The 18,426-nt window shown below is 54.1% G+C and overlaps 9 protein-coding genes across 9 annotated transcripts; 5 read left to right on the top strand and 4 right to left on the bottom strand.

Moving 5' to 3' along the window:
- Positions 1 to 47: 47 nt before the first annotated feature.
- Positions 48 to 1,720, bottom strand: AYO21_12022 (hypothetical protein; the record flags this gene model as incomplete). The annotated part of the gene is made up of 5 exons (XM_022661868.1): positions 48 to 333; positions 438 to 756; positions 818 to 975; positions 1,043 to 1,321; positions 1,428 to 1,720. 5 exons carry the CDS (start codon positions 1,718 to 1,720, stop codon positions 48 to 50), a joined length of 1,335 nt encoding a protein of 444 aa, XP_022505814.1.
- Positions 1,721 to 2,449: 729 nt separating this feature from the next.
- AYO21_12023 (hypothetical protein) lies at positions 2,450 to 3,400 on the bottom strand (the record flags this gene model as incomplete). Its single annotated transcript, XM_022661869.1, has 1 exon — positions 2,450 to 3,400. The coding sequence occupies one exon, from the start codon at positions 3,398 to 3,400 to the stop codon at positions 2,450 to 2,452; it is 951 nt and encodes a 316-aa protein (XP_022505815.1).
- Positions 3,401 to 3,801: 401 nt separating this feature from the next.
- Positions 3,802 to 4,656, bottom strand: AYO21_12024 (hypothetical protein; the record flags this gene model as incomplete). The annotated part of the gene is made up of 1 exon (XM_022661870.1): positions 3,802 to 4,656. One exon carries the CDS (start codon positions 4,654 to 4,656, stop codon positions 3,802 to 3,804), a length of 855 nt encoding a protein of 284 aa, XP_022505816.1.
- Positions 4,657 to 6,504: 1,848 nt separating this feature from the next.
- AYO21_12025 (hypothetical protein) lies at positions 6,505 to 7,992 on the top strand (the record flags this gene model as incomplete). The annotated part of the gene is made up of 1 exon (XM_022661871.1): positions 6,505 to 7,992. The coding sequence occupies one exon, from the start codon at positions 6,505 to 6,507 to the stop codon at positions 7,990 to 7,992; it is 1,488 nt and encodes a 495-aa protein (XP_022505817.1).
- Positions 7,993 to 8,995: 1,003 nt separating this feature from the next.
- Positions 8,996 to 10,233, top strand: AYO21_12026 (hypothetical protein; the record flags this gene model as incomplete). Its single annotated transcript, XM_022661872.1, has 3 exons — positions 8,996 to 9,122; positions 9,169 to 10,082; positions 10,132 to 10,233. 3 exons carry the CDS (start codon positions 8,996 to 8,998, stop codon positions 10,231 to 10,233), a joined length of 1,143 nt encoding a protein of 380 aa, XP_022505818.1.
- A 711-nt stretch (positions 10,234 to 10,944) lies between these two features.
- Positions 10,945 to 12,884, top strand: AYO21_12027 (hypothetical protein; the record flags this gene model as incomplete). Its single annotated transcript, XM_022661873.1, has 7 exons — positions 10,945 to 10,959; positions 11,012 to 11,192; positions 11,247 to 11,483; positions 11,534 to 11,631; positions 11,683 to 11,749; positions 11,799 to 12,168; positions 12,215 to 12,884. 7 exons carry the CDS (start codon positions 10,945 to 10,947, stop codon positions 12,882 to 12,884), a joined length of 1,638 nt encoding a protein of 545 aa, XP_022505819.1.
- A 651-nt stretch (positions 12,885 to 13,535) lies between these two features.
- Positions 13,536 to 14,654, bottom strand: AYO21_12028 (hypothetical protein; the record flags this gene model as incomplete). The annotated part of the gene is made up of 1 exon (XM_022661874.1): positions 13,536 to 14,654. One exon carries the CDS (start codon positions 14,652 to 14,654, stop codon positions 13,536 to 13,538), a length of 1,119 nt encoding a protein of 372 aa, XP_022505820.1.
- A 783-nt stretch (positions 14,655 to 15,437) lies between these two features.
- On the top strand, positions 15,438 to 16,277 carry AYO21_12029 (hypothetical protein; the record flags this gene model as incomplete). Its single annotated transcript, XM_022661875.1, has 1 exon — positions 15,438 to 16,277. The coding sequence occupies one exon, from the start codon at positions 15,438 to 15,440 to the stop codon at positions 16,275 to 16,277; it is 840 nt and encodes a 279-aa protein (XP_022505821.1).
- A 566-nt stretch (positions 16,278 to 16,843) lies between these two features.
- On the top strand, positions 16,844 to 18,181 carry AYO21_12030 (hypothetical protein; the record flags this gene model as incomplete). Its single annotated transcript, XM_022661876.1, has 1 exon — positions 16,844 to 18,181. The coding sequence occupies one exon, from the start codon at positions 16,844 to 16,846 to the stop codon at positions 18,179 to 18,181; it is 1,338 nt and encodes a 445-aa protein (XP_022505822.1).
- Positions 18,182 to 18,426: the final 245 nt, after the last annotated feature.

Genomic DNA, 18,426 nt, shown 5'->3' on the forward strand with positions numbered 1-18,426 from the left:
TAGAGGGGATAAGAGGAGAAAGGGGAGGGGGGGGGGGGGGGAGATAGTCAGAACTCACGAAAGTAATTTGGAAACCCGCTCGCCGCGATCGAGAGGTACGATCTCGGCTCCGTCGCCCACTCGTCACGCAAATCTGTCCCTTTGTCGCCAATGACGGGAAACGCTGGTCGGAAGGACGTATCGAACCCCGTGGCACATATGATGGCGTCGACCTCGTGCGTGGTACCGTCCAGCATCTCCAGACTTGTCGGCGTGATCTTGAGGATCGTCCCGCTTTCCACCGTGACATTGTCGGATGCGAGAGATTCGAGATAGTCGTGGCCGGGGGTTACTCTACAATCCGGTCAGATCAGGTCAGGTCAGGTCAAGTTAAGTGAGTAGGGAAAGAAAGAAACATCTGCCTTGGCCGGGCCCGCTGTGTCGCCAGGTGAACATACCTTCGACAGCCGACCGCAAAATCCGGTATGAGCTTGTCGGCCAAGTACTCCTTATTCCCCAGCTTCTGCCTCATATTCTTCTGGAACCTCTGGAAACTGTCCTTCTGGACCTGCGAGTCCTTGACCAGGACGTCGTAGATCTGGTTCATGCTGCCCTCGACGCGCTTGCGGTATTCCAGGAGTGCTCGTCGGTCCGTTGCCCACGCTTCCTTTTGTTCTTCGGAGAACTTGGTGTCGCGGCCGTCGGGGGCGAATTCGAGGCCAAACTCGGGAGTGATCCAGGTTGGGGAGCGGTTGAACGAGATGAGATGGCTGGCGACTGTGAGACAGCGTTAGCGGAATCAAGAGTCTTGCGGAAGGAGACTCGCTCGCGCCCTCACCTTTTCGCACGATGGGGACTATCTGAATTGCCGAGGAACCGTTGCCGATCACGGCGACTCGCTTTCCAGAGAAATCAAATGAATCGTCCCACCGGGCAGAGTGTGCGAGGAATCCGCGAAAGGTATCGAGGCCCTCGATCTCGGGCCATTTCCAGTTACTACCATCAGATCTGTCAGAAACCCTTCTCGCTCTGGGCTGTGTTTCTAGAGAAGATGGGAACGCACTTGAGAAATCCTGTCGCACTGATGACCACCTCAGCCTGATCCGTAAACGTTCGCGAGGTCTCCAGATCCTCGACCTCGACGTGCCACACGCCTTGATCATCGTGCCACTGCGCCCTAACGACGCGGTGTCGGGTGTGGAGATGATCGTAGACGCCGTACGCTTCGGCGCGGCCCTTGTAGTACTCGAAGATTTCTTCAGAGGTGACATATGCCATGGACCAGTTGGGGTTGCCTTCCCACGAGAAGTTGTATGCATGGGCTGGTACGTCACAGGCACATCTAAGATCCAAGTCAGCGAAATTATCTGGGCCAGGGTGTGACCTGTTCGTTCTTGAACCACACGACACAACACAACAACTGCTGCGCGACAGTTTGGTGAACATACCCAGGATATCTATTCTCCAGCCACGTTCCCCCCACGTCAGCATTCTTCTCGTAGATGGTCAGCTTCACCCCGGACTTTTCCAGGCGGTCCTTGAACAACTTGACTGCCGCGATGCCTGCGATGCCAGCGCCAATGACGATGACACGTATCGGACGCGGATAGTTCAGCACATGGTGCGGGTACTCGTATTCTTTGGCGTTGGAGGTGCTATTGTGTCCGTTCACCCCGTTGATCGCCAGCGTGGGGAGGGGATCAGCCACGCTGTCGAGTGTGCTTGTTTGAGAAGTCGCCATCATTGGGTTTCCCGTTCTGGCGCAAAAGGTTCAAGGTCAAGTTTACCCCTGCGCTTGCTTGTATCAATTTTGCGCTGTACAATAGTCTTCTGGAGATAAATCTAAAGACGGAGGTAGGATTCGTGTCCCCTTTTGGTCCCTGGTCTCTTCGCCGATCATTGGCGACTCGACTGGAGTTCACATGCCATCCAGACAGAAGCCGCGCATCGCCATCCGCCGAAAGTGTGGAAGTGTCAAATGGCTAACCAATACATCTGAGGCCGCACTATTCGATCGGAACTGTATCCATACCGTACCGTATCATACCACCCTCCGGATCCAACGTCGACTGGAGCTAAGGGAAGAGGTGTATGTTTGCGAATATAGTGGTTGCGGAACAGCGAGAATCCGTGTTGGTCTGGTGAGGCGGGCGGGAACAGCGAAGCAAAGCGGAAATGGCAACGGTCCCGAAATTGCCGTCGCGCGGTCGAGGGAGATGGACAGTCCGTGCCTTTGACGCACCGCACTGGCTGGTCGCTCATCTGGATGGAGAAGCAAGTGGTTCCAGGGCCTCGTTTTGGAGGTTTCCACAGGATATTACAATGTGGACAAGGGTGCGCAACAGAGCCCCTTTGCTTTCTGGGCCGGCGGAATCAAGGGAGTCAACGGGAAAACTAATGAGAATGATATCGACATGCAGCTTTTGCGGATGTATTACAGGCAGGATAATTACAGGAATGCTATACCCCTCTACGGCAGACCCTGCTGCCAGAACGTGGACGGGTCATTCTCCCCATACGCCTGCGACCCCGTGTCGAAGACCGACACCCTCCTCATATCGCGGCGGTACTTGCCCTCGTAAGCGCCGTGCGTAGCCCTGTGAATGGTCGCGGTATTGTCCCAGATGACCACGTCGTTATTGTTCTCCCAATGTACGGTCAGTTTGTACCTGTCTTGCTGGCAGTGGTTGAAGATCTCGCGAATCAATTCCTGCCCTTCTTCCAGCGGCTGGCCGTCGACGTGGTGCGTGTATGACATGCAGTAGAGGTTCATCCGCCCCGAGGGTTCGTGTAGCTGCGCCAGTTTGTGCTTCGCCTGTGGTTTCGTCATGGGGTCGATGTCCTTGAACAGAGGAGAATCTGGATTCGCGGTCTTGCGATTGTGGAATAGCGAGTTCCCTCCAACAAGGCCGTGGATCTTTGCCTTTGTCGCCTCCGGCAGGTCGTCGTACGCCGCGCGGCTGTCGAGAAACTCCGTCTCTCCTCCTGTTCCCTTCGGGGGGAGCTCGACGCCGCGAAGGATAGAGATGCCGATCCGACGCGGGTTGTACGCCCCGTCGCAGTGGAACAGGGCGTTGCCGTTTGCCCCGGCGGTCCTTTCTGGGTCGGCGGTGGTGAAGACTTGATCCTTGTCGTCGAGGTTGCCGACGTCGAAGATTTCATCGATATTCAGCCGAAATTTACGCCCGGCCAGGCGGTGAGGCTTGGAGCTGTCGAGTTCGCCAAAGCGCCGCCCCAGCGCCAGCGCCCTTTGGTCGTCCAGCGCCGTCTTGCGGATCACCACCACGCCGTACTTGTAGACGGCGTCCCGTAGTTCGTCGAATGCATCGTCAGGCAGTGGCTTGGACAAGTCGAGGCCGCTCACCTCGCACCCGAAGGTTGGGTGAAGGGGCTTGATATCGATGGCCGTGGCGATGGGCATCTCGGTGGTCTTTCGTTATTATTAGCGAATGGTTAGATGGGCTTCACTGTCGCACAATACGACGGCTAGGGTTCCTTGTACTTCAACCGCGGATTGGAGATACATCTGAGTGAGATGTCCATATTATACTTGACCAAGTCTGTGCATAAAATGACCCCGGATTTGCATGCCATGGCGGCGGAATTGCCAGTTCGAATGAGCGGGAATGGACAAACGAGGCTGCCTCTATTAAGGGGTTTGGCGGAATTGTATATTGTGGGACCAGCTTGATTGATTTGATTGGCGCACAAGCTACATACTCGGCTAACATTCCCAATATAGTTCGGGAAACATGCATTAGTTCTAGTGACGACATATTTGCCTGCTATCCTGCCGTGCCTGCTAATGTCTGTATGTGATGTTTACTCGGATCTTCCCAATGCTTCGTCAGAGGTGGCTCTCGAGGCAGCAAACCCGCTCGCCAGGATACTATAGTCGAGAGTGGTCAAGAGAAACTTCATACCCGCAACCGTGCGCGTGCGCACCAGTTCCGGCGTCGTCGCCATCGACCCGATGAGTTTTCCGTGATTACGACCAGCCTCGCAGATCCTGTCGACGGCGGCTATGAATTCAGGCTCTGGGCCATCGACACCTCCCGGCAGACCAAGGGATGACCGCAGATCGTACGGTCCGATGAAAACCCCCGTGACTTCGTCCAGGCCTAGGATATCGTCGACGTTTTGGACTCCTTCCACGGACTCGATGATGGGTAAGACCGCGATGCCTCGATCTCGTGCCCTCTGGTAATACGCCGCCCATCCACCTGTAGGGTCGCCGGATCCGAATGGAGCATGGAAAGGCCCGAAGCTGCGATTGCCCCCGGGCGGGTAGATGGCGCGGTCGATGATCTGTCTCGCCTCAGAGGCGTTGTTGACCATGGGTACGATGATGCCGGCCGCGCCACTGTCTAGCGCCCATTTGATCCATTCCACCCCGTGGCCCGGCACTCTGACGACGGGCAAGCACGAGCCGTGGGAGGAGCTCGACACCCCCTGTACCATCTCAGTCATGATGGCGGGGGACAGAGGTGAATGCTCCATGTCGATCATGACCCAGTCGAAGGATTGCGCCGCCAGACTCGCCACGAGGGATGACGGGACCGTGAGAACAGTCCCGAGAAGCGGCCGACCAAGCGCTTTGGCGAGGGATACAAAGGTATGTTTCTTGGGGGTTTGTTCATTGTGAGACGCTGCAGAGGGCGGACTTGTCGAGGCCATGGAGGAGAGGTATTGGGCTCAGGAACTCGCAAAGGGTTGTCTAACGCATAAAGCTCTATGTGCAAATCGGCCGGCGGTAGGAACAAGAGATCACTAGACAAGGATAACGAGATACACGCGGGTTGAGAACACGGGATATATTTGAAAGGTCTAAAGCGTTGTGTATGCCTTGATGTTATCTTACTCTTCACGGGCGGCAGTTCGAACGATGCGGGTAGTTCGCGTACGGGAGGACCCTTTGCCCGTAGGTCGGTTCTCTCACTGCTAATGATGGGAAATGAGGAGGTTACGAGTAAACATGTTTACGGAGCAGGCCTTGAGAAAGTCCCGTCACGCTCGTTAGGTACCTAGGTAGGGTAGTTCAGCAGCACCTCATAAGCTTCCGTCTGTCCCCAGCCCTCGTCCTTCATGCTCAAAAGTCGACAATCCATCGTGGGTGCGGAAAGCAGCGGGAGTAAGCAGCGGGATACGAGGGACATGCACGGCATTAACCGTTACAGATGGAGCTGGATGGAGACATCGAGTTCCGGGATTCCCAAAGTCCCTTTTTCGGTTTGTGAATTTTGATTGGGATCAGTGACCGACAGAGATTTTGCGAGGACGAGGAAGAGGATCGTTGGGGAGCGATCCGTGGTTCATGTTTCATGCATGTATCCATGTATGTGTGTCGGGAGGGCCTACTTGGCGCCTTGGTACATGGTACCACGCCCCAGCGCCATCAAGACACTTATCGCAATCCGAAAGTTCTGCCACGAACTATTGTCGAGAGCCGAGATCTGGCTGGACAGGGTTGTTCGACGGGTGCAGACATTGTCGAGGCCCTGTGTCTCGGTACCGCTACCGTCCTGATGGGCCGTCCGTTCTTGTATGCTCTCGGAGCCCATGGTACCAAGGGTGTTTTGCGAGCATTTCAGAGCAGGTCATGGCTCATTCATCAACGGGAGACCTTGTGCTAACACCATTCACAATTACAGTCTTGAGCGACGAGATAGAGATAACCATGAGACTGATTGGCATCACTAGTCTTTCCCGTGTCCATCCCGACTATGTCGACTGTGCCAGACTGGAGAATGAGCTACCTGCTTCATTGTCATCTTTCTCCGGGGTCTGTGACAACAGACTTTGATCAATGTCGCGAGACCAGGGGAGCTCATGTAGCTGGGAGCCAAAGGAGTCGATCCCTCTCGGTAAGCGGCTCTCAGGATATGCGCCTCATGTCCCGACCACCGACACGCACCTTTCCCAGCTGAACAAGATGATGAAATCTTCTTTTGTTCTCCGCAGGATCCGTACCCCGGACTTTGTCTAGGGCCGTTGTTCTCCACGCACGCCTACTTCCCCCGCCTTCTCCATGTCCCGACTAGCACCAGCCACGTCCTCGGTCGATGACATGGCTAAGACTTGTCGGCTAGCCGGCCCGGAGGATAAGGCGCGGACATAGGCGGAGTGATAACGCCCCCTCTATCTCCCAGATGCAGCTTGCTGAAAACGAATGCTTAGATCGAGATTGGCTGCAGCGGGCAGCGGGCGGATGCCGGGTCGCTGGCCGGCGTAGACCTTTGCTGGTGAGATTGAACAGCGTAGATGGGGACTTATCAAATGATTGGGGATGGGGGAGAGGTAAGGTACATACCTAGGCATATATATATGCACATGTACCAAGGACTGCCACTCCGTCACATGTACCTTGGTGTACCGGGTACTTACTTCACCGCTTTCTGTTGTTGGATGATCACAAAGTGGCTGATGTTCTCTCTCCATCCCTCTCCCTCTCTTGATCTGTAGACGCATCGTAATATATCTTGCTGGGCTTTCTCTCCCACGAGGACAAACCCCTCCGTTCCAATCATGGGGCTGCTCAGCACTGAAGTCGCTCTCCGACTCACTGTCGGACTCTTGCCCGTCCTGGTCATCTATTGGCTCCTCTACCCGTGGTACTTTTCGCCTCTGCGTAATATTCCAGGTCCTTGGTACGCCGTCTATACCAAATGGTGGCTCGTCTACAAGACCTGGCGAGGCGTCCGTGCAAAGACCATCCATGACCTTCACCTCAAATATGGGCCTTGGGTTCGCGTCGCTCCAGACGAGATATCGACCTCGGACACCAAGGCCATAGTACCCATCTATGGCGTCAACTCCGAGTTCACCAAGACAGCCTTCTACACGTACCAACTGCGAGCCATCCCAGAGCTCTTCACCATGTCAGACCGGAAGGCCCATGCCAAACGACGCCGCGAGCTGGCTCATCTGTTTTCCATGTCCACCATCACTGAATACGAGGACATCATAGCAGGCAATGTCCTCGAGTGTATGAACCTCATTGCTGCCGAGGGGAAGGCCGGCAAGGCCAGCAACCTCTATGACTGGTGGCACTACCTGTCCATGGATATCATCTGCGAGCTCTCATTCGGAATCGGGTTTGACATGCTTCATAAGGGGGCTGTTAACCCTTATATCCAGGATATGTACGGTTCGCTGACCATCGAGCCTGTCCGCTGGCACTTTGGATGGTTGAATCGATACGCGAGCTGGGCACCGTTCAAATTCATCCGAGACGCCGAGGCCTGTAGCGTGCGCGGGTTTGAAAGAGGGACCAAGATTGTGCAAGAATACAAGAGGAAAGAGGACAAGGGCCAGCGTAAGGATCTGCTGCAGAAGATGATCAACGCTCGAAACGAGAACGACCAGCCGCTCCCGGAAGACGACCTCAACATCCAGTCGACGAGTTTCATCCTCGCAGGCTCTCACACGACCTCGTCGTCACTGACCTGGATCGTTTGGCGCATCCTATCGAACCCGGAGATTCACCAGAAGCTGAACGAAGAACTTGACGATGCACTGGGGACTGGAGACCGTCGCGCGGTTCCACCACACTCCAAGCTTGACGGACTCACCTATCTCAACTGCATCATCAAAGAAGGCCTCCGCATCGACACATCGGTTCCAGGCTCGACGCCTCGATACGTCCCTCCCGAGGGCGCAGTGCTCGGGGGCTACCACCTCCCTGGCGGAACCATCGTTTCGATCCAAGCATACACTACCCACCGGCAACCTGACGTCTTCCCGGACCCAGACAGATTCTGGCCAGAGCGTTGGCTAGACGAGACACCAGAAATGCGACATTTGTATGTGCCGTTCGGAGCTGATGGCCCGCGTAAGTGCATTGGCATCCACTTGGCCTACATGGAACTGCGAGTGATTCTAGCGGCCTTGTTCCACCGATTCGATCTTTGTTTAGCAGGACCCGTATCGGACGAGAGTATGGATATGCATGAGCTGTGGCTTGCCGCGCCCGTGGGACAGGATCTCAGCGTCATCGCCACGGAGAAGGAGTAGGTGGTCGCCAGGAGAGACTTGCTGGGATGGTGGAAGTAGTGTTCTTCTCTGTATGTCAGTGTTGGCTAATTTTTCCTTTCCGTGTCAGTCGCCAATGCGGAGGAATCAACTCAACCATATTACTCAGGACACACAAAGATCCCTATGTTGGTGTCGATGTTTGGTAAACGCCAGCCTCTTTACTCGCTACAAAGTATCTCTCACTCGACTGGGCGTTGGTGGTGTCGGTAAAGCTCGTAGCCAAAGGCAAGCATTGATCTGAAGGTTCAGGAACAGGTTCGAGAGGCGCAGTTGTCGGAGACCTGAGGGAACACGGGTTAGCGAGGGAGCCTCATGGACTTAAGCTGCAGTCGTCACCGCCAATGATTCTGTTCCAGGTGCCAAGATGAGGGCAGCCCTCCCTTAGAATCGTCTGACTGCGGAGGCTCCCAGGCTGCCTGCACTTTTGCTCACCAGCTGGGCCACTCGTGACTTTCTCTGTCTCAAATTTCCATGACATTTCAACTGTCTCCATTCCCCGTCGTGGCCATTGCCGCTACCCGACAAGCCCTATACCCCGAGTTCTAATTTCTAGTGTCCGATTGCCTCTTTTGGAACGGAGTCTTTTCGTCCGCATCCTATTTGGAACAGTGCTTGCTGAGTACCAAAGATGAACTCTCTTCAGAACCTCAATTTGACTACAGGCCATGGAATGACGCGCCCACACGGTTCAAGCCTCGAACATGGATGTCTCCCTAACTCGGAATGCCGTCATTTCATGCCCTTTACGGCATCGACGGGAGGGTGCAGCTCATTGTGGGCCGTGTCGCCAGCGCCCACAAGTATTCCAGCTCCGACCTTGGGCTCACCTGGGACAGCACGATCAGTAGTGATGACAAGAGCAGGAAATGAGGATGATCATTGAGGGGAGTCGCATTTAAACAAGTTAAAATTGAAGGTGACCCCGAGGGACTGCCTTCTTCCTTCACCGACTACGGAAAAGACCTCCCACGACGACTTAACCATGACCAGCTTCATGTCTCTGAGCTTGCTCGTTCTGGCCTCTTTGTTCGCTTTCTGCACATCCCAGCCAAGCCCATCTAATGGCAACTACGACATGTTTTGGGGAACTTCAAGTTACTATGCCCATGGTCAGTGAAGTCAAGAGAAGACACATGCCGTGACTAATTGATTCAGGGCTTGACGAAGCTACTCGGAACGCTTGGCTTGATGGACTCCAGCGGGACGGAGCACGCATCATCAGGATATGGATCAATGGCATCTCACCAGGAACTTATAAAGGCACGAACATCACGGTAACCATTCCCAACCTCGAAGAGACCGTGGGTATCTTCAACGACACCGTTCTTGATGCGATTGATGATCTCTTCATGGAAGGCCACCGTCGTGGTATCAAATTTATCGTCTCTGTACATGATGGCAACGCATTTGGGCAGAATTCTTGTGACGCCTATTGTACCGAATTTGGAGGGTTTGGTCCTGCCTCTGGGACGCCGATAACTCTCGGAAACTCGTTCTATACAGATCCCACAGCAGTGGCCGCCTTTGACAGCCGAATCGCCCACATCATGAATTATCAGTCCCCCAATTTTGGAAAGCCCTGGGCACAGCTCACGGAGGCAATCGCTGCGTTTGACATTGAAAACGAGCCAATGATCCAGGCTATCACGCAGCTTGACACCGTTGGTCCAGCATGGTTTTGTGATCGAGCGAGGCAATTCAAAAAGTACATCGGCTCCGCTGCCATTGCTGTATCGACCGGAGGTGCTGGTGGTAGTGGAAATATATACCAGAACTGGAACTGGAGACCGTGGCTGTTTACCTGTCCTGAAATCGACTGGATCGCTCTCCACGGATACGACGGCGACTGGACTCAGTGGGTGCCAAATGCTACCGCCCTCGCTGCCCAATACAACAAAAAACTATTTGTAGAAGAATGGGGAGTGGTTGCCTCTGCGCGAGCAAACAATCTTGCCTGGAATTTCGAGAAATTTGTGGAACTCGGTCTCAGCTGGGTATACTGGGAGCTGGTTCCAGGCCCGATCAAAAGCTGCTTTTGTGGTTCTGATCGCAGCAATGCCGTGTTTGAGGTCAGCCCAACAACATCATATATCAGACAGCTTGACTGACGACAACCAGGTGCAGCTTGATGGCCCAGACTATGCCGGCTTTCAAGCTATTGCAAACCGCACATTAACAGCAAAGTCTGCATATGACTTCTCGGCTTATCTGGCTTTGTAACATGCGAGGAGGAAAACAGGCCGCAATGTACATCAAGCACCCTGTGGTCTTACTGCCGCATATGCATGAGTAGGAGCCCGACAACTCCAACTTTGAGTTTCTAGAGTGAGAAGACTAGCCGCCAGGTGGATTCCGCGATGAGGTAGCTGAACATCCCTGTCATTATCAGCACACAATGGGTCAATGAACGCCAGAGAGCTTCACGCCACAAATAGTTTCAGTCTGTCACATGGCCTCGACGCTAGCATCAGTCAGCTCCTATTCTACTCATGGTCGTGTACGACTAACTCTCCTTGTTCATTCGCATCCCTGCTCACACCGACACACAGCAAGGCCACTCAGACTCGACGAATAACGTAAGGGGCAGCACGCAGACCATATCCGCTGCTCATGCAACCTCACACTCTTCATCATGCCAGAGATGGCTAAGCGAGCGTCATACCCCGTCGCATGCGACCAAGGATCACCGTCGTCCCATGGGGTGAAGCGACTTCCCCTCACAAAAATCGCTGGAGATCAGGCTACGCTTTTCCTATTGAGCAGCGGAGGAATGAACACTCCGTGCCCAATATGGTAATTGATCTCCACTCATGGTATGCCTCTGTGGTCAATGGTCCTGCTCTTCGGTCAGGGAGCATATAAGTCGGCAGATCTTCTGACTCCCAGAGCTATGTCTCGAGGCCATCACATCTCTCCTGCTCGTCTTTCATTATGGCAGCACTCAGTGTCAGTATGCTCCCCTCCTAATTCGTTCTCTAGAAACTGACGAGTAATTCAGGAAAAGGAGGTAGCCCATCAGCTGGAAGATTCAAGGGCCACCGCGACAGATGAGGAAATCAGCGCTGCTAATGCAGACTTTGCTGCTGCTTTGAGTCATAATGCTCCCAGTCCATGGGGACGTGGACACATTGCCCTTTATGGCTGCTGCCTTATCGTGTATCTTTGTTCCACGATGAATGGTTAGTAAAACACACTCTTGATCGGGGGTGTGGAGCGAGCTGATGAGATTCAAGGATACGATGGCTCTCTCATGGGCAGCATCAATGCTTTACCAAACTACCTTCACTACTACAACGTGTCCGAAAATGAACAGGCGGGCACTGGGATCGTCTTTGCAATCTTCCAGGTCGGGCAAATGACAGGTGCACTGTTCGTCTGGTTGGCCGACTGGAAAGGCAGAAAGGTGCCAATATTCCTCGGCTGTGCTGGCGTGATTGTCGGGACGATCGTCACTGCCACAGCTAAGACGAGTAAATTAATCGTTGTCGCCTGCTATACCGACTGATGCTGACATTCTCAGTGGCTGTTTTCATCGGCGGTCGCTTCCTGCTCTCGTTCTTCTGCACCTGGGCTACAACTGCAGCACCCATGTACATCGTCGAGATTGCCCCCCCTCTGGTAAGGATGGTCCCTTCTACGAAAGACGAGCCAATTGACCCTATAAACTAGTATCGTGGTACTGTATCCGGACTTTATAACACACTTTGGTATATGGGTTCCATCATCGCGACCTTTGGTGAGCCATTCCGCACGAAAGACTGACCGGATCTCTCACACTCTTGCAGCTGTCTACGGGACTCATCTTCATTTCACTTCGAATCTTGACTGGCGTCTACCGCTGTGGCTCCAACTGCTCTGCCCAGGCATTGTTTGTCTTACTGTGTGGCTTCTTCCAGAATCTCCTCGTTTCTTGGTTGCCACCGACCGCCTTGAAGAAGCTCGGGATTTCATTGTGAAATACCATGCAAATGGAGATGCGGCGCACCCCATTGTCAACCTCGAACTCAACGAAATCCGGCACAATTTGCGTGATGTTCCATTGGCGTCGTGGAGCAACTTCTTTGATCTTCGGATTCTCGTCAAGTCCCGCTCGAGACGATACCGAAGCATGCTGAATCTTGCCTGGAGTTGGTTTGGCCAGTTCTCTGGAAACAAGTGGGTGTCATGTTAGAGTCTTGCCAGCATCTACTGACCGTGCTAGCGTGATATCTTACTATCTGCCCCTGCTCCTCACCAACGTTGGGGTTACAGACACCAATACTGTCCTCTTGCTCAACGCAGTGTACGCCTTGACGGGTTGGATCGCTGCTGCTGCTGGAGCTCGCTTCCATGATGTGTTTGGCCGGCGTAAAATGATGCTCGGCTCGACGTTTGGCATGATCATCTGCCTATCCATCACGGCCGGGACTGCGGCAGGATATGTCAATACTGGATCTAAAAGCTCATCTGATGCGAGCATCGCCTTTATCTACGTCTTTGGTGTGGTTTTCGCATTCGCTTATACCAGCATGCAGCCTATCTACCCTGCTGAAGTCATGTCGAACGAAATGCGAGCCAAAGGCATGTGGCTCTTCCAGTTTACCGCTGGCCTCGCCTCATTCGTCAACACGTTCGCCGCCCCCGTCGCCCTGAAGAACATCAAGTATTGGTTTTACGTCTTCTTTGTGTTCTGGGACTGCTTCGAGTTCCTGTTCATCTATTTCTTCTTTGTCGAAACCAAAGGCCGGACTCTTGAAGAACTTGATGAGGTCTTTGAAGCGAAGAATCCGAGGAAAGCAAGTACGAGAAAGATTGTGGTAAGGAGGCGGGAGCTCGTCGACAAGGACGACGTCCACGATGTTCAGGTCTCCAAAGAGGATCATCTCGCCTAAGTCGTCGCGTTGGTCGGAGTGGAACTGGACGTTCAAGCATTGGACTGAATGCAGCTGGCCGGAAAAGAAACATTGAAGTGAATGAGGCAATTTGCAGAATGGTAGAAGGACTCTGGCATTTGGGAGCAAGAGTGCTAATCTCGCCCGGGATGTAGTCATTGGATACGGCTCAACGACCTTCAGACCTGAATCTACTTTTGCATTCTATCCCTCTGACCTCTTTATGTGGATCGTTGATAGGGATGGATTGTAGATGTGTCTATACCAGCGTGTAGCCCAAGTTGAGACCTTGCCTTCTTCGAGCTACGTCCCTCAAGTCCACCCTTCGAATCACGACTAGCAGAACCTGTCCATGGTGGTCTTGTTGTTGTATGTTTTTGTGTTTTCCACGCCAGGCTCCCATCAGGTTGACCTGGTCTAGATTATACAGACAGGACCTGTGGGATACATGATATTGGATCCGCAGCAACTGTGCGGGATGATGCGTCCTTCTTCGGTTCAAATTCATCCTCCAGCGAGCTCAAGCTGATTGCCAATGTTATTCTCGTCGATCAAAAAGTGCCGGACCCCTTTACTACCTCTCACGGACTGGTCATGCACTTCCATATTACCCGTAATGAACCATATTCACACCAACATCTTTCCGCAACCTCACGCATAACTCGGCACCTCGACATTCTTCACCACGACCTTGTTGTCCTTGTTGTTGGCGTAATTGGCATCAATGCTCGCGAAGCGGATCTTGACCCATTCCACGGCACTCACGCCTTGCGGAGGCATGGCCCTGTTGTTGTTGCCCTGGATCTTGTCTCTCTCTCGCTCCAGAAGTGGACTCTTGACCGGCTCTAGGAGGGTGTCATCGTCCGGGTTTGCAAAGTAAATGACGCCGTAGCGCGGGACGTGTCGCTGGTCCTCCGGGGGCAGGACGACGCGGTGAATCGAGCTCTCGAGGTAGCCGCCGGTGAGAAAGGAGAGCGTGTCGGCGACGTTGACGGTGATGCTGCCCCGGAGCGGCTTGACCCATTTCCACTCGGTCTCGCCGTAGGGCCGGACCTGCAGCGCCGCGACGGGCTGGCGCATCAGCAGCGTCAGCGACCCAAAGTCCGTGTGCCCGTAGACGTTGTGCTCGACGTTGTGTCTCTCCATGGTCGCCAGCTCCGCCTCGGTCCGCGGGTGGTAGAGCATGTACCGCAGGTGACACTGCGACTTTGCGTCGTAGTTGTGCAGCTTCCACAGGGCCTCCTCGTCGTCGAGTTCCATGATGATCGCACACAATATCAGCAGCCGCCGGAGGACGTACGTGGCCATGTGTCTCTGGAACTTTTCCGCGCGCGCCGCTTCCCGCAGGAGAGGCGCCGGGCGCGGCAGATGTCTATACGCGTCGCACCACTTTGGATCGTCGTACAGCTCGAGGTTGTCGACCAAGCCGTGCTGCTGCTTGCGGCTCCCTCGGGGCTTCCACCCAAAGAACCCCAGGCCGTCCTTGCCCACGCGGCATTTCTGTTTCTCTTCCTCGGGCTGGTCGAAGATGGCCTTGGCCAGGGCGAACTGCGCATTCACCTCCTCCTCCGAGAGGCCGAAGTTGGTCACGTAGAAAAAGCCCACCGTCGAGATGGCGTGCTTGAGTTGGGACGCGAGTGCCTGTTTCCCGCCCGGCGCGTCGAAGCGCGAGAGGTCGATGGTGATCAGGTCGGCCCAGTCCAGGTCGGCTTGCGTCTCGGGGATGTCCTGGTAGCGGGTGTAGTCGACGTTGACGTCGAGAGATCCCATTTTCTCCCTTTTTTTTTGTGTTTCAGTTGGCTAGAGGGGTATAGTTGTGAAAGGAGGAGGTCAACAAAGATATTCTATACAAGCTTGGACAAGAGCATATAACCAGGTATCCTAGCCTGTCAGAAACACCATCATTACACCATCACATGCCTTATGCCTTGATAACCTTCTGATATTTGTGGGACGTCCTTGCAGTAGGTTTGGAATGCGGAGAGAGACGCACAGAGAGTGACCGAGGGTATCCGGCTATCCCAATGGCACGATAACAAACAGTTCATCATGGTGGGTAGTCTTGGGCAGGAGAGTTTGGAACTATGTACTTTGTACCTTTCTAGATATACGCGTTATCTTCATTGGCTTGACGGCAACTAAGTGTTGGATTTGTTTGTATAGGCGAAGCTCAAAGTCTATCATAGATTCCTATACAGGCCACAGAGTATAGACTTGGCTCAAAGATTTCTAGCCCGGCGCCGTCTGAACCACGAAGAATAAAATGCAACCTAACTTCGAACACGCAAGACACGCACGTATTCAACAAGTTCAATTGACTTTACCAGAAAACTCCACCCCTCCTCAAACCGCTATGATGGCCATCTTCGATCAGGCCCATTGCCTAGGATAATGGAGGAAGACCGGGCAGGGATCGTCCGTCTCCACAAATCTCCCTCTTCCAGTTATCCGAGGACCATCACACAGGGTCTGGACCTCTACAAATGCAACGCAGACAACTACTGACAAGACTCCCTTGTGCCCAGAATACCCAATAGACCCTCAATACACACCATGGGCGACGCCGGAGATCTATCTTCCCGCGAGGAAATCTGCAAAGCCGCCCGAGAACATCTCCGCGCTGAAGGCTGGGCTGTCATCCCGGATGTCCTGGACAAAGAAACAACGACAAACGTGCTCGACAGGCTATGGAAGGCCAAAGAGGCGGGTGAGCGTCGTGGGGACGCCACATACATTCCTCGCCTGGACCCCAACGAGGCCAATGTTCGCGTCTTCTATCTTCTCGAGCTGGACCAGATCTTCCGAGACCTCATCGTCCACCCGGTCGCCCTCGACATGGTGAAATCCGTCTTGGGGGACAACTTCCTCATCTCTAATTTCACGGCGAATATCGCTCGACCGGGCAGCCAGTCCATGGCGCTCCACAGCGATCAGAGCATCGTGGTTCCCGAGCCGTGGAAGGAAGTCTGGTCACTCAACGTTATTTGGTGTCTCACCGACGTCTACGGCGACAACGGTGCGACGCTATATATCCCCGGGTCGAACAAGTACGAGTCAAGACAGGACATTCCCGCAGAAGCCGATAAACTACTCCGACCCTTCGAGGCGAAAGCGGGCAGTATCATTCTGATGGACGGCCGTGTCTGGCACACCTCGGGCGCCAACATCACAAAGGATCAAGACCGCGCGTTGATGTTTGGATATTACACCAAGCCATTCCTTCGGCAGCAGGTCAACTGGACGGCCAAGCTGCCTCGTGAATTGCAAGAGACTCTGAGCGACGAGATGAAGGAGTGGTTGGGTCTGGGATTTAATGCCAATATTGCCAGGACGGGGAATACTTCGTACAATTATCTCAGTAGGCAGTTTCCAAAGGGAGAAGCGCGAGCTTAGTTCGAATAGCAGGGACTACATCAATGCCATGTCTGTCACAGCATCACGAGATCTATTTCATATACATTGGATGCCACTGTTCACAATCACTATGTCTCTCGTGCTGCACGGCGTGATGATTACCCGATACTCAATACCGAGTACACATCATCCGTCGTACTCGCCACCCATGGCGGGCCTTGGTTTCCACTTTCCCATTCTTGCCCGTCCTCGGTTCTTTGATACTGTGTACCAAAGCGGAGCCCGGATCCAGAAGTCAGACCATGGTCCAATAAACACATGGCCTGGTGACTACGAAATCCCCGAGGCTTACCTGATAAGGATTGTTCTGGGGAGTAGGAGGGGTATTCGGGAGTATGAAACAGTAGGTCGAAAGGCTGAATGAGCCTTGTGTGTGCGTGTCGGAGAGAGAATAGAGGGAAAGATCTGACTGTTTCCAACTCCCTGCTGATCGAGACGCGGGTCCGTATTAAATAAAAGACAGGAGCATCTCTTCTTGCTTCCTCCGATCCTTCGCCTCCCACTTAGATTCCTCCCTCAATCTATTCCGCTCTGTCAGTTTCACAATGGCCACTCAAACAGCTACACAGACGCTGCAGCCCAGCTCGCTCAAGATCAAAGGGAAAAGGGCCGATATCGACAAACATGTCAACCTCGCCAAGTTCTCAACCGACGTGCCAAAGGCAGACTATGATCGAGCAGTCGAGCTAATCAGGTCTAAATTGGACAACATGTCTCTTGTTGCAGCCAGGCTCTCACTCACTCTCGGACCAAACCATCCACCGTTGCTGATTGATGCGCGCGCCAGTCCTGCGACTCTCGATGTCATCACCAACGGCGAAATTCCCGAGGACGTCGATGCTCAGGTCTACATCACGGCCGTCATGATCAAGAGATTCGTCGATGGTCTTATGGATGCTCGCTATGCCCTCAACTGGGGCCATATCTTCATGCTCACCGGCCCGACGCGGGTCGGAGTCAAATTCGTCGACGCCCTGACGCCATTCAACGCCGTCCATCCCAAGCTCGACCGACTAGATCTGAAAGAATTGCCCAAGCCCACCGAGGATATCGAACAGGTCAAGCGCGATCTCGACGTCTGGGGATACGGGTTTGTCAAGAATGCGCTCACCCCCGAAGAAGTGCGCGTGCTCAGAAAGCGACTCATGGATCAAGCCCAAGGCGAGGCCGACGCTGGCATCGGCTTCTTTGACGGTGGTGAGAAGAAGCCCAACCAGCGGATCTGGTGCTTGCCGAACAAGGGCAAAGAGTTTATCGACCTGCTCGAGAACAACAAGACTATTCAAGACGTGGTCCCCGACTTCCTCGGAGACGATGCGATCTTGTTCTCGTACACGGCGAACATCGCTCGGCCGGGCAACACCCCGATGCACATGCATACGGACCAAATCACTATCCAACCACCCATCAGGTCCGTGGCGGTGGGCATGAACTTGATGTATTTCCTCGAGGATGTCACTGCAGAGAACGGCGGGACTTTGGTCATGCCAGGGAGCCACAAGGGGAACTGGGCGCCGGACGACCCGTACGATCCGGTCGACACGGTGGCAGCGGCTGGTCCCGCGGGGACTTGCATGGTGTTTGAAAGCAGGCTCTGGCACGCGACGGGGGCGAACAAGATGCCGGCAGACAGCGGCAGCGAGAGACCGGTCATTCTGGTCTTCTTCACCCGGCCGTGGATGAGACAGCAGGAGAACTTCTCGCTGTCGGTCAAGGAGGACGTGCTGGCCACGTGCTCCGACAAGGTCAAAGGTTACCTGGGCTTCAGGACGAGCGGGAGCATCGGCGGGGTTCAGACGAGGCAGAAGGATGGAGACATTGTGAGGAGGCCAAACGAGGACGAGTTTATTGGCGTCATGGGTGTAGGCACCTCCAAGTACTAGTCATACATGGCCGTCGAGTCCCACCCGCGCAGACCGGGAGTCAACAGATTCTGTGCTATAATGGTCTCACGCTTTGCCAGAAGTTCCTCCACGTCCCAGTTCACGTACAGTAGTCGATTCTGCAAATAGGCAGCCTCAGGGGCATTTAGCCAGACGAGGAAGTCTGCTGCCAGTTCGGCTGGACAGGTCAGTCAAGCCGAGGCTGGTCAGGGGGGGGGGGGGTGGTTTTAGGTGTTTCTTTTTTT

The sequence above is a fragment of the Fonsecaea monophora genome, assembly GCF_001642475.1.
Source record: "Fonsecaea monophora strain CBS 269.37 chromosome Unknown Scaff208, whole genome shotgun sequence".
In the NCBI taxonomy this organism is placed as follows: domain Eukaryota; kingdom Fungi; phylum Ascomycota; class Eurotiomycetes; order Chaetothyriales; family Herpotrichiellaceae; genus Fonsecaea; species Fonsecaea monophora.